The following is a 13,800-nucleotide window of genomic DNA, read 5'->3' as shown; positions in this document are numbered from 1 at the left end:
GTCTGTCTGTCTGCCTTCCTTCCTTTCCTTCCTGTCTTATCTTGGCCTGCCAAGTGGCAGGTAGGAATCCCCCAAAGTTACTCATGAGCAGAAGTTTCTTTTGCTCATGGCTCAAAAAGAGGGAGGGGATGCGCTGGTGAGAATCTTAGCTGGAATCTTATTTCTCTGTGGAAACTGTATCATTCTGCTGGTAAATTTCAGGCTGAAAAAGCTGTAGATTCTGAAATCAGAATCAGAATTGTTTTGTCACTACCAAGATCTGATTCTTGCTTTTAAGTGATATTTAACAAATGCATAGATATTAGCTGAAATTATTCAATAAGAATTCCAGGCTCCAGTTATAGTTAGCAAGTGGGAAAGAACAGTTCTAGTTCCATGGAAACTATGAAGGGCACAATGTAACCAGTTCTTTTCTTCTCTTACTTCAATCAGTTACAGATGAAATCATTGTAGAATCGAATATAATAATGTCTTTATTATTTAATCAACTAAATAGAGTCTGTATGGATGAATGTGGATGAAGAAATGTTTTTATATAATTTTTCAGTACAGTTCTATTTATAAAACATAAGTGGGCAAAATTGACACCATTTTAGATGTCAGCACAGTGCTTACCTGTTGGGCTAGAAAAGGTACATGTTGACATGCTTGGTGATAGGGGTTGGTTCCCTGCGGTAAAATTCATCTATATATTCTTTTTTTTTTTTTGCACCAGGGATTGAACTCAGGACCTTGTTCTTGCCAGGCAGGTGCTTAAGCCATTGAACTATCTCCCCGGCTTATCCATACCTTCTTAAGATTTGTAGACTGGTGGATGTGTCTCATACTTAAACAGAAAATAACAAAATGAAACAAAACATAACTTTGCCCACTTACAACTTACAGGCAATCAGGAGAGAGAAAATTTGTGTTTGTGTTACTCTCCACTTTGTACAGGTCCTCTTCCCACATCTGCTCCTAAGCTTGCTTGCATTTATTTATTTATTTATTTATTTGGAACTGGGGATTGAACTCAGACCCTTGCGCTTGCCAGGGAAGTGCTTATTCTACTGAACCATCTCCCTGGCCCCAAGGCTTTTATTTTATTACTACCTAGAACAATTCTGTTTGATGTTCCTCTTGCAGTTTTCATGTTTCTTGTGCTTAGGGATCTTTGAACTTCTTGGTTTATAATTTACATCACAGTTGCAATGATCCTGGCCATTAATTCTTTGTTGTTGTTGTTGTTGTTGTTTGTTTGAGGCAGGGCCTAGATATGTAGTCCAGGCTGGCTTTGAACTAACTCTCTAGCTCAGGCTGAACTTCAACCCATGGTGCCCCTCCTGCCTCAGCCACCTGCGTGCAGGGGACTGCAGGACTGTGCCCACACCTGGCTGGGCACAGACTCTTGAAATACTTTCCTTTTTAAGGTGCAGGATACCGCTGTTCAATCCCCAGCTCCACGTGCCTTACCAGACCTTAAAGCAGCCTGAACCAGCCCCCCTACCCAAAAAGAAAAAAAATCGTCAACTCAGGCCAGAGAGATAGCTCAGTAGAAAAAGTGCTTGCCTGGCAAGTGCATGGTCCTGAGTTCAATCCCTGGTAAAAAAAAAAAAAAAAAAAAAAAACCACGTTTCCTCTCTTTTCTCTCTCCCTCAGAGATTCCTGTTCAATGCAGAGGTCACTTGGATTTGTTTTGTAGCTGAGTGAAATGCTCTGCTAAATTCTTTGAATTCTCTTTTATCTGTGAGTTTCATTTTGAGTGTCTTATATTTCAATCCACTAATCTTTCTGCAATGTCTGATTTGCAGTTATTTCTATATTTTTAGTTAAGACACTCCCGTTATCATTTCTAGGAGTTTTGTTTGGGTCTTTAAAAAGTAACTTCCATTATTTTTTGAAAATATGGAATGCATTGATAACTATTTTAATGCCTTTTCAAATGCTTTAATCTGTGTCGATATTAAATTACTTTTGATTGATGGACTTTTCTCCCCATTAATGGGTCCTATTTGCCTGCTTCTAGACACATCTAGCCATTAGACTGTAAATTTTACTTTGGTGAGTTTTGTACACTTGATCTACAAATATTCTTTTAAAATTTTGATCTTTTGTGAGTATGCTTTTGCGGTCCATGATTATATTCCTCCTGGGGAGTTGGCACATGTCCATAACACATCTTCTTTTTTTTAAATCCTATCTCCCTCTCCCTCCCTCCTGCCCCATGCCTTGGTCAATATTCTTGAGTTGTGTTTAGGGCTGTATATAATTACTTGGAAATGGTTTGATTCTTTTAGGTTTTGCTTTAGAAGTTGTTAGGTGGGACCATGAAGGACGCAGTTCAGGAGTACTTACCCCTGCTGCCGAGGCACGGCCTTGTGCGTGGAATGCCCAGCTCTCCCTGGTTACAGTTCTTCCAGCTGGCTGGAGGACGCAGGCGCTGTGCAGCCAGCCCCTGCAGCCCTGGCTCCTGTTCTTGCTCGTTTGCCCACATGGTTCTTTTCTCTGCCTGAGGATGTTTTCTCTACACAGAGCTGATCCATGCTCCTTGGCAGACCGGAGGGGCTCTCTGTGCACCTCTGGAGTCTTAGAGTGTTGCTGCGCCCAGAGATCTCTCTGCTCCTCTAGGCTCTCAGCACCCTGTTTTCACCCCAGGGAGTCTGCAAGGTCTGCTGAGGTGTCCCCTCCGTGCCCATGGAAACTCTTAGGGCAGTGAGCTGGGATGTCCTGGTTCTCCTTGCTTCCCTCCTTCTTTCTCCTAGAGATCACTGTCCCCATTGCCTCAGACCAGTGCCTTGAAAAGTGCTGCCCAGCTTTTTTGGTTTCAGAGGGGACAGTGAAATTCAGCCCCTGTCCCCACATCATGTCCAGAAAAGAATCCTTCACTGGGTGGGAATTAATGTCCAAAATGAATTTCACTGGGGCCCAACTTAGAGCCCATTCAGCTTAACAATTATATTTCATAGATAGTATGTAATATTGCTCTATTGCTGGGAGATGGGTGATAAATCGTATTAAATTTATAAGGTAAAACGTTTCACTGCTTTTTAAAAAAAGTTCTCTCTCAGTGTCAGCTAAAAGGAAACTTTTACCACAAGTTAACTTTTATCAAGAATCAGGAAGTGCCATGAGATCAGCATGAGATTCAGAAAGTGTTGTTCTGAGTGGAAGGCTATATACTGGGCATCTGCTTAGACAGCACACAATTGTCAGAATTTTCTGCAGGAGAAATTGGCTGCTTAGACTTCTCTGTCCTTTGATGCGATGTCAGGGTATAACAATACCTTAACACAAGCTACTAAAATCACTTTGACATTTTTGATGTCCTTACTAGCTATTGCTATCATGTTAGGAAATGCCGTGGTCATTTTAGCTTTTGTTGTGGACAGAAATCTTAGACATCGAAGTAATTATTTTTTTCTTAACTTGGCCATTGCGGACTTCTTAGTGGGTAAGTTGCATGCTTTTATTTTAAATAATCTTTTGTAATAATAATTGTCTTTAAAGCCTTAAATTAAGCTCTTGTTGTGTCAGGAGGCTATAGGAGGTTGGGGGGGATTAAACAAAAAGAATTACAACTCTGGTAAGAGGTTTATATGGCACTCTAAGAGAATACTATAGATATATAAATAAATGTGATAGAATGTTCATCTGAAAAGTTTATATTTTATAGAATAAAGTAGATCTAGAGTAGTTGTAAAATTGTTTTAGTATAAGAGTTGTTTCTGGAGCTATTTTTCTTATATGCTTAGATTTTCTTTTTATTTTATTTTATTTTATTTTTTATTTAGTACAGGGTCTACGGGGTCTCACTAGGTAGATCGGACTCCATAGTGACTCTCCTGTTTACAGCCTCCCAAGCGCTGGGATTACAGGTGTGCGCCACCACGCTCAGTCTCAATTGCATCTTTATGTGCCCCGGGGGCGGGGCTGGCACGGCAGGCCCAGGGATTGAACCCCCAGCCCCTGTGTCTGCATAAGCGGGTGCTTTAATCTGCTGAGCTATTTGGCTGGCCCTTATGTTTAGATTTATAAATATTCATCTCTAAGTAAATATATTTATTTAACTTGATAAAATAAATTTTACTTGATAAAATTTCCTTGATATCATAGATTTGGGCGAGAGAAATAATGTATGTGCTGGAGACCAGCACAACTAAAAATGGGCTATTCAAGTCCATTAAATAGGATGGTTAACAGTGTTATTTTGTGACATAGCACCAGATGTCATGAAGTATATCCAGTACTAACTTCCCTGTACATGTCATGGCGTTGTGTAATAGTCAGAGCCCATAGAAATCAAATTAATCTTTCTTTGAAAAGATGTTCTCTGTAACTTTTCACGCCCTGAATCTTTCCATTTTTATTTTATTTATTTATTTATTTATTTTTGCAGAACTGGGGATTGAACTCAGGCCCTTGCGCTTGCCAGGCAAGCGCTTATTCCACTGAGCCATCTCCCCAGCCCCAAGCTTTCCATTTTTATACAATGCTCATAACAAACATAAGTGCAGAATTGTCAGCTGGATGATGGTGCTTTATTGAAGCTTCCAGTATAATTGCATTTGACATGTTTGGATTTTTTTTTATTATTATTTATAGCTCTGTAAAGCTTGTATTCACATTAAAGCGAAACAAAACTTGTAGAATAGTTAATTGCCTAGAATGTAGTGGTTGCTCAACAAATGTTAGTTTCCTTCTCCTTTGATTTCTTTGCTGATATGCATCAATGAAACCAAACATATAAATGTTAGTGTAGAATGCAGGTCATGTGGATACTGTTAGACACACGCGTATTCAGATCATCGGAGATCTGTGGATGTGCACATTACTACTGCATCTTTGGTAAAGTCTTACTGCAGCACAGTGGAAAAGAGAAGTTTGCAAATGACTGCAGTGGCACAGAGCACAGAGTGCCCAAGAGGACCACCAGGTGCTGTGGGCTGCGCGAAGCACAGAGTGCCCTTGGAAGTGGGTCCCTGAAGCCCGGGTAGCATTTCCGCAGGCAGAGATGGCAAGGCGGGCAGCGCCGTGCTGGCAGAATGGTGGTGCCGCTCTTCTTCAGGGTGAGCCCCAGGCCGCTTGGGGCACAATGGCTGGTTGGGGTGAGGTTGGCCTCTGTGTGATGAGGTTCTTGCATGGCAGTGTCGGTCTGGACTGGAGCTTACTAAGCAGAGTTAAGGGTTTGAAAGCAGACCAGTAAGTAGATGGACAGAGGCTTTCCCTTGGCGACTCAGGGAGAGCTGGAGGAGGCGGGGAGGCTGAAGAGCCCTGCTGCATGGTTCCGAGGCCGAGGGCAGCAATCCGGGCAGAGGTCCTGTGGGCAGGCTCCAAGCTAAGGCAAGGTGGGAAGGTGGGGCAGCAAGCAGAGCTGCAGAGGGCGGTTGGGCAGGGAAAAGAAAGCTGAGGAAAAGATAGGGCTCCTGGGGGGGGAACTACCTGCTCGGGCGCCCCCTCCTGTCCCTCTCTTGGGACAGGAGCTTTTTTTCTTTCAATAAATATATTCTGCTCAAAAAAAAAAAAAAAAAAAAAAGATGGGGCTCCTGGGACAAGGAGAGTTACGGCACTCCATTGAAATACGGGCCTTGGGGAGGAGGACAGCTTGCTGCTGCCGCTGCCTGAAAGTCCTGGGGGAAGTGTCTGCCTGGAGAGACCGATTTAGGAGCCATGGCATAGAAAGGACAGTGTCACAGGGAAAGAGGGCTAAGCAGTGCTGAAAAGCTCTCTCTCTCTGGGGGCGCAGTTCTTCCCTTCCTGGGTAGAGCTGGCGGGGTGTACTTGTGCACAGAGGGCAAGTGCTCAGGGGTAGAGGACTGCGCGCCACGGAGCAGGGGTGCAAGAGATGAGGGGCAGGAGGGGCCTGGGGATGCATGAGGGAGGGGCTGGCTTGGTGGAGCAAATTGGCTGCTCTTGCAGGGCTCTTCTTGTTCCCTGTCCCTTTCCTCATTCCCCTATTCTTCATGTCCTTGGCTCTCCTCTTCACCACCTCAACATAGATAGATAGACAGACAGACAGACAGACAGACAGACAGACAGACAGACAGAGTCTCACTACATAGTTCAGGCTGGCCTTGAACTCACTGTGTAGCTCAGGATGGCTTCGAACACATGGCAGTGCTCCTGCCTCAGCCTCCCCAGGGCTGGGATTATAGACCCAGCTATTATAGTTCATTTTTTCCCTTAAAATAGCCAGCTGTATCAAAAGCTTATTGCTTTCTTAAAGGAACTGGCCTTAGCTTTTCCGACCAAGTCCACTTCTGGAAGAAGACACAGTTTCAGAGCCGGAGTTGTGCGCACACTTCCGAGGAGGTGCAGCAGAGCAATAGTTGAGATTCAGTTTTCTGAAATCCTTGGGAATGAACCACAAACATCACCATCATTCCCTGGAGGGAGGAAGGGAGAACACACTTGTACTTGAACTCACTGTGTAGCTCAGGATGGCTTCGAACACATGGCAGTGCTCCTGCCTCAGCCTCCCCAGGGCTGGGATTATAGAGCCATTGCGGAGCCTGAGGGGATAGTAGGGTTTTATCAAAGCTAGAGGAACAGACTAGAGCAGCGATGGAGCACTGTCAGAGCCCTGAGTGACACAGGCGGCCTGCTGTGGCCCTTGTGCTGTAGGTTTGCCACTGCTAGGCTAGAGACTGGTTTTTCTAGCAGCTGTCAGGGTTTTGAACACGCCCTTCCTCTTTCTTATCATTTGGAAAGTGTGTGGAAAGGAGTGCTTACCTCAGATTCCTCCTTTAGCTTTAAGTCAGCAGTGTCTGCAGCGAAATGATTACTGGCATCTGAGGCGGGCACGAGGGCAGCTGTGGAAAACCTGCGAGTTGGAACGCGGGGAATTGAAATACGGGCCAAAGAGGGTGTCTGTGGTTTTGAGGTATTTTGATTTACAAATGTCTTTGTTTTTGAGAAGCTTTGATTTATTTCAGGCAAAGCTTTTGTGTGTGTACACACACACACACACACACACACACACACATCCTCTGATGGGATGAAAAAACACCATTAAAAAGCTTATGTATCATTTTAGATAGGACTGCAGGTGGGTGTGGTGGCGCACACCTGTAATCCCAGCAGTAGGGAGGCTGAGGCAGGAGGATCATGGTGAATTTGAGGCCAGCCTGGGTACATAGTGACACTCTGTCTCATGAAAACCAACAACAACAACTGAACCATGACGGGCAGGTTCTTTGGACCACCGGTAAGCGCCGAGCTTGTGGCTCCCCATTTCCACCATGTTCTGTCTCCCGCCTCTGTCCATGAACCCAGGCAGGATTATTCCAGTTCTCCTTCCCACCCGCTGGCTCCCTTCCTCTCGTTTGGGAAGACTGTAGGACTTTTTTCCTTATTTTCCATTCTTTCATCTTACTGTTGCTCTTCAAGATAGGCCAACTTGGTTTGCACACCAAACAAATGAGAATTTCTGTAAGTCCTTTATGAGCTATGATGATAATCAGCAAAGTCAGATTTCCACTGAGATTTCGCCCCCTCAACCACATTCTGAGCAAGCAGTGACACCTTTCTGAAATTTCAGTGCAGTTAAAAGCCCCAGCTCAGTCTTTTCACAGGTCGGCACCTTCTGAGCCAGGCCTCATTGCTGCGGAGAGGTTACCTATGTGCTCTTAGTGCAGGGTTGTGGTTGGTGTCAGGGTTTTTAAAATTATATTTCCTGATTTAGAAGCCAGGCTTTCTTTCTACCTAGCTGAGTAGCTAACTAATGCACTAGCTCCTTTCTGCGAGTTAGGCTCTTTACCTGTCAAGCCAGGCTCACGTGGTTTGCATGAAGATTAAATGAGGTGATTGTTGGTAATGCACGGGGCACGTTGCCTACCCCAGGTCGCTGCACCGGGCACGTCAGCTGTCATGGAGGCCAGTGCGCAGGCCCTGGTGCAGGTCAGGCTGGGTGCGTAGGAGCCTAGCACTGATCTTTGACATGGTGCTAATCCTCGGGGAAAGCTGATTAACTGATGATTATGATACAGTGTGGAATCCGCTTAGTCCCCTGTGAAGAGAAAAGAGTGGCCAAGTGCTGGAAGGGTGCAGGTGGCCTAGGGGTCCCTTCTTCTTGACAATTAATTTTATTGGTACAATTTAGATATACATAGCAATCACATTCAGCATTGGGAATTTGTATCTGTATGTGATATATTTGATTCTTCATGTTCCCCTAACCCTTTCTTCTCCCTTCAGAGGGATTGATATAGAAGAAAGAAACTTCTAACCTGCTAGATATCTGGTTTAAGTTCTGTTATTTATTTTATTTATTATTATTATTATTATTATTATTATTTTAGTTTGTGTTATTTTAAATGGAAGCATGAAAAGGCCAGCCAAATGGCTCAGCTTATTCAAGCACCTGGAAGCAGGTGCAGGGGCCAGGGGTTTGATCCCTGGGCCTGCTGTGCCAGCCCCGCCCCCAGGGCATGCTGAGAGGCAATTGGGACTGGGCGTGGTAGCAGGCACCTGTAATCGCAGCCCTTGGCAGGCTGTAAACAGGTGGATCACTGCGAGTCCAATCTAGCAGTGAGACCCTGAATACCCTGTAGACCTTTCCCTAAAATACAAAAAATAAATAATAATAATAATAATACTATAAATTGAAGAATGAACCTTAGGAACAAAGGAGGTTAGGAGTGCAATATATTCACTGGGGGAAAGAAAGCTTCTGTCTGAGAGAGAGAAGGGGCCCCAAGTGGGTTGCTGAGGACTCTGCCTTTTCCAGGGATGTTATAGAGCATTCTACAAAGCAAGGTGGACACAAAGTGGGGAAAATGGAAAATCACATGGTGGGGTGAGGTGGGGCAAAACTGTGGTCAACCAATAGGATTATGAGTATGACTGCCCAGGTAAAGTTGATTAAGTCAGAAGCAAATGGGGGAGCGAGTCATGTAGCAAGCAGGCATGAATACAGAACAGAGGCTTTTCCTATCGAGGTTGGTTAGTGGCTCTTCTTGACTTTCTCAAGGTGATGGTGCCTGTCTAGACTATTGGTTCCTGATATGTATCCTTGGGGAGTGTGTGGGCGCCTTTGTTCTATCTTTTATCTTGAGGTCTGGCCCACAGTAGAAGTGCCTGTCTCTCCCACAGTTGTAAGGTCTGTCGTCTTCTGCTGGCTGGCCTAGCCCTAGCTAACTGCCTATAACATTTTATCTAACTTGGCTTCCTATAGCAGGCTCACTTCTTCCAAGGAAGTTCTGAGAAAGATACAGGGAGGAAGTTACTCTTTGACTTTAGGGAAGAGTGACAAGGAAGTAAATGTGCTCTCTCTCTCTCTCTCTCTCTCTCTCTCTTTCTCACACACACACACACACACACACACACTCATAGAAGATATTCTCAAGTGTGAAGTAGGCTGTTAAGATTCCAGTTACATAAGAGGCTGATTCAGGAGGGTGGCAAGTTAAAGGCCAGCCTGGGCATATGACTGAGACCCTGTATCAAAACACAATGATAAAAAGAAAAAAGGAGATGTTGGGCAGGTATGCTCATCATTACCTGGGTTTAGTCCCCAGTACTAAACAAACAAACAAACAAACAAACAACAACAACAACAAAAATGAATGAAGTTAGCACAGAGAAAGATACTAGAACGTGGATGTGTTTGGGGAAGGGGAGCCCAGCCAGACTGCATAAATCATGGAGATACAGAAGTGGTTCATGTTGTCTGTGGCTAGAAGTAGTGGCCAGGACCACACATAACTTGGAAAGTGCTAAGGCCCATTGTCCATTGTTATAAAATCGACACTTAGTGTGTGCCATGCTGGCCCTGCCCTGGGTGCTCTGAGACAGTGATTGAGACTGGTCATGGTGGTGCGTGTCTGTAATTCCAGTGCTTGGGAGGTTGGAAACAGGAGGATCACTATGAGTCTGATCTACGTAGTGAGATCCTGTAGACCCTGTACCAAATACATTTAAATAAAATACACTTAAAGAATGTATAGGACACTAGTCCTGGACTGCTGGATGAAATAACATAAATTTTTATATATAACTGTGTTAGTCAGCTTTGCATTACTACACCAAAACATCAGAAGCAATTAACTTTGTAAAAAGAAAAGGTCTATGTTGCTCACAGTTTGGAGATTATTGGCAGTCATTATGCATGCCTCTGATGAAAGGGATGGAGGGGGCAATGGTGGGAGCAGATGTCGGAGTTAGCGCTCACATCTAGACCCAGGATGGAGAGACCCTGAGGGGCTGTGGTCCCTTGGTCCCTTCAAGGTCATGCACCCAGTATCCCAAGGACCTCCAACTTCCCACCTCCTGCAGGTCCAAAGCGTCTCCCCATCCCCTCACTTTGAAGACCAAAGTTTCATGTATGTATCTTTGGGGGACATTTATCAAAATCACAGCAACATCAAGCCATTTTTAGTATATTCATTACGCTGTCTGTCCATTAGAGTATGTCCCTTTGTATCCATTGATGGGTGCAATTTTCCCTCTCTGTGCAGGTGCGGTCTCAATTCCTCTGTACATGCCTTCCTCGCTGACTGCCTGGACTTCTGGAAGGGAAGCGTGTGTATTTTGGCTCATCACTGACTATCTTGTATGTACAGCGTCTGTGTATAACGTCGTCCTCATCAGCTATGATCGATACCAGTCAGTCTCAGATGCTGTAAGTCGCAGTCCTATTTTCCTTGAATGATTATATGGATGTACTGTAAATTTTGTCACCTTCTACCCCTTTGGTACTGGGGATGAAACTCAGGGATTTATGCATGCATATGTTTTGCCACTAGCTGCATCCCCATCCCAACCACAACAAAAAATTGGGTTCAATCTTTCCTTAATAGAGAAATCTTAGTAGAATCCCATCCTTCTGTTATCAGGTACAAAATTCTCATTGACCTTCCTGTGATTTGGGAAAGTCATTCCCTTATGAGCCAAGGAAATGGGACGCTACCAAAGGAAACTCAGGAGTGATGTCCTGAGTGTTTAGTAGGTTGGATATAGTGAAGTTGGTAGTAACTTCTCAGTTCCACTCTGTCGACAAAATTGAGACCTATGTATTTTTCAAAGGATGGTACTTGGTAAGGAAAAAGAGTCACAGATTTTTGAATGGAATGAAAAAATTAATTCTGAGTGGCCAGAGGAGATGACCAGTGGTACAGTGGGGCCAGCCGGAAAGACCCAGTCTCCAGGCTAATTGAAAGCCTCTGGCAAGAAGATCAGAACTCTGTCAAAGTCTGGAATAGTTTCATGAGTGAGTCAGTAAGAATGCTTCAGCAAGATAAATTCTCAGAAACAGGACATTGGAGAAAACAAAGAACACTGACTAGCTGGATAGGAGAGGAGGGCACAGACACATGGGACAGCGATCTGAAGTACTCGGGAAGCTTCCATCACTTCTGACTCTCAGGGGCCCAGATCTTTGGGGAATTACTGTGTACAGGTATTGTGCTAAGTTCAAGGATAGAAAAGGGACTAAGCAGGACTTTATTTGGGGGGATATGGTCAAACAGGAGATCCTCAAACAGGAGGCTAAGTGCTATGCTGGAAGTATCCTGGGGTGAGTCCCGCCTTGGAGGACTGTGTGTTCTGGAAGCCAGCAGGATGGGAGGAGACAGTGGATGAGGTCAAGGACAAAAGCCTGGAGCAAAGAGAGTCCCAAGAGGCCCCAGTGGGACGGAAGTTCTGTCTATCCTAGGAAAGAGGGAAGGTTGTGCTCCCCAAACTCGCCCAGGGACCCACTCACAGGGAGCTCTGCACTCTCTAGGGCAGGGGCTAGCCAACTTTTGCTACCCTACGTCAGATAGTAAATGTTTTGTCTTGCAGTGCACATGGTCTTGGTTGTAGCCTCACATTGCATAAAACAACCCTAAATGACACATGAATAATAAAAGTCTTCAGGAATGTTCCAGTAAAACTATTTCTAAAACCAAGTAGTGGGCTGTGTTCACTCCTTGGACAGCAGTTTGCTTGCCCCTCTGTAGGTCATTATCCTCCGCATGATGGCAGGTTTTGGCTACTCTGGGTCCCAGATAGGAAGTGGGAAGGATAGAAGTCCAAGGCAAGGGAATTTCTTTGAACCAGGCAGTGCAGAATCATGCTACCATTTCCACTTACATTGTGTTGGTAGGACTTAATCATCCCTCCCACCTTGTTGCAAAGGAAGCTGGGAAATGTAGTTTCTGGCTGAGCGGCCATTTGGCCAGGAGGAGGGGTACAGTGGTGTGATGGGACAGCACCCTAACTCTTCTGCTGCCACTGGGAACCTCACTGGTGCCAGGTCCACTGAAGTTCGTGTTAGTCAAACTATGGAGAAGTGCGTATCATTTGGGATTAACAATTCATATAAAGCAATCTTGTATTTCCCAGACTGCTGACTTCTACCCATTATTTGAGTCATGAAATCAGTTTCAGTGGGTTGTGATTAGATTTTTTTTTTAATGAAAAAATATGGAATGGAGCAGAATAGAACAGAAAGAGTGTGGGAAAAGTCAAAGTCCCTTGTACGTCATGAAAGTGATTACTGTTTTTTTTTTGTCTATGTACTTAATTAGGGTAGGAAATAGGTCTCTTGCTTTAGATCCAGTTAAGTGCTTTAAACAAGCATATTTCCCATTTATACTTTAAAATTTTCCTATCTTAGGCCGGGGAATAGAGCTCAGTGGCATTAGTGGCATTGCTTGACAAGCTTATGGTCACAAACTCAATCCCTGGTAGAACAATCAGACAAACAAGCAAACAACTCCAGTAATGATATTTTAAAAGCCAGGCATGGTGGCGCATGCTGGCAATCTCAGCATTCAGGAGGCTGAGGCAGGAAGGATGGTTGCAAGTTTGAGACTAGCCTGGGCTACCAAGTGAGTTCAAGGCTAGCCTGAATTGCATAGTGAGACTCTGTCTCAAAAAATCAAAATCTTGCAAGATGGCGGGTGAAAAAATGAGAACCCGGACATTAAAGAGAAGAAACCTGAAGCCCAGAAGGCTTCTCCAGTGGTACTGGTAAAAAGGGGAAGGTGAAGGCAAAAAAGTCCAAGAAGGGGCAGCCCCACTGCAGCCAAAATCCTGTCCTGGCTAGAGGAATTGGTAGATACTCCCGATCTGCTGTGTATTCCAGAAAGGCTTTGTACAAGAGGAAGTACACAGCTGCTAAATCAAAGGTTGAGAAGAAAAAGAAGGAAAAAGTTCTTGCTGTGATCACAAAACCAGTTGGTAGGGACAAGAATGGAGGTACCTGGGTGGATAAGCTTTGAAAAATGCCAAGATACTGCCCTACTGAAGATGTGCCCTGAAAGCTCTTGAGCCACGGCAAGAAACCCTTCAGTCAGCATGTGCGGAAACTTGGAGCTAGCATCACTCCCGGCACCATCTGGATCATCCTCACCGGGCGTCACAGAGGCAAGAGAGTGGTCTTCCTGAAGCAGTTGGCCAGTGGCTTGCTGCTTGTGACTGGGCCTCTTAGCCTGAATCGTGTTCCTCAACGAAGAACACACCAGAAATTTGTCATGGCCACCTCTACAAAAATTGATATCAGCAAAGTGAAAATCCACAAATTACTTTAGGAAGAAGTTGCAGAAACCCAGACACCAGGAGGGTGAGATCTTCAACACTGAGAAAGAGAGATACCAGATTTCAGAGCAGTGCAAGGTGGACTCACAGAGTTTAGCAAAAATCAAAGCTGGTCCTCAGCTCCAGGGCTACCTGTGATCTATTTTTGCTCTTTCAAATGGAAATTATTCTCATAAATTAGTGCTCTAAATTTCTTACTAACAGCCTAATTAAATAACTCATATATTTTTAAAAGACAAAACAAGCAAGCAAACCAAAAAAAAAAAAAAAAAGAAGAAGAAGAAAAAGAAATTTCCTATCTTT

At 44.4% G+C, this 13,800-nt stretch overlaps 1 protein-coding gene across 1 annotated transcript in view; it reads left to right on the top strand.

Moving 5' to 3' along the window:
• Window positions 1–3,243: 3,243 nt before the first annotated feature.
• Hrh4 (histamine receptor H4) overlaps window positions 3,244–13,800 on the top strand; it is a 15,315-nt gene continuing 4,758 nt past the window's right edge. The window contains exons 1-2 of the mRNA XM_004635772.2: window positions 3,244–3,430; window positions 10,434–10,597. Coding sequence (XP_004635829.1) covers window positions 3,244–3,430; window positions 10,434–10,597 — 351 coding nt within the window. The remainder of the gene's footprint in view (window positions 3,431–10,433; window positions 10,598–13,800) is intronic.

This window comes from Octodon degus, unplaced genomic scaffold, assembly GCF_000260255.1.
Source record: "Octodon degus isolate 3935 unplaced genomic scaffold, OctDeg1.0 scaffold00075, whole genome shotgun sequence".
NCBI classification, from domain to species: Eukaryota; Metazoa; Chordata; class Mammalia; order Rodentia; family Octodontidae; genus Octodon; species Octodon degus.
The sequence above is the reverse complement of the archived record's forward strand: the minus strand, read 5'-3'. Positions and strand labels throughout refer to the sequence as shown.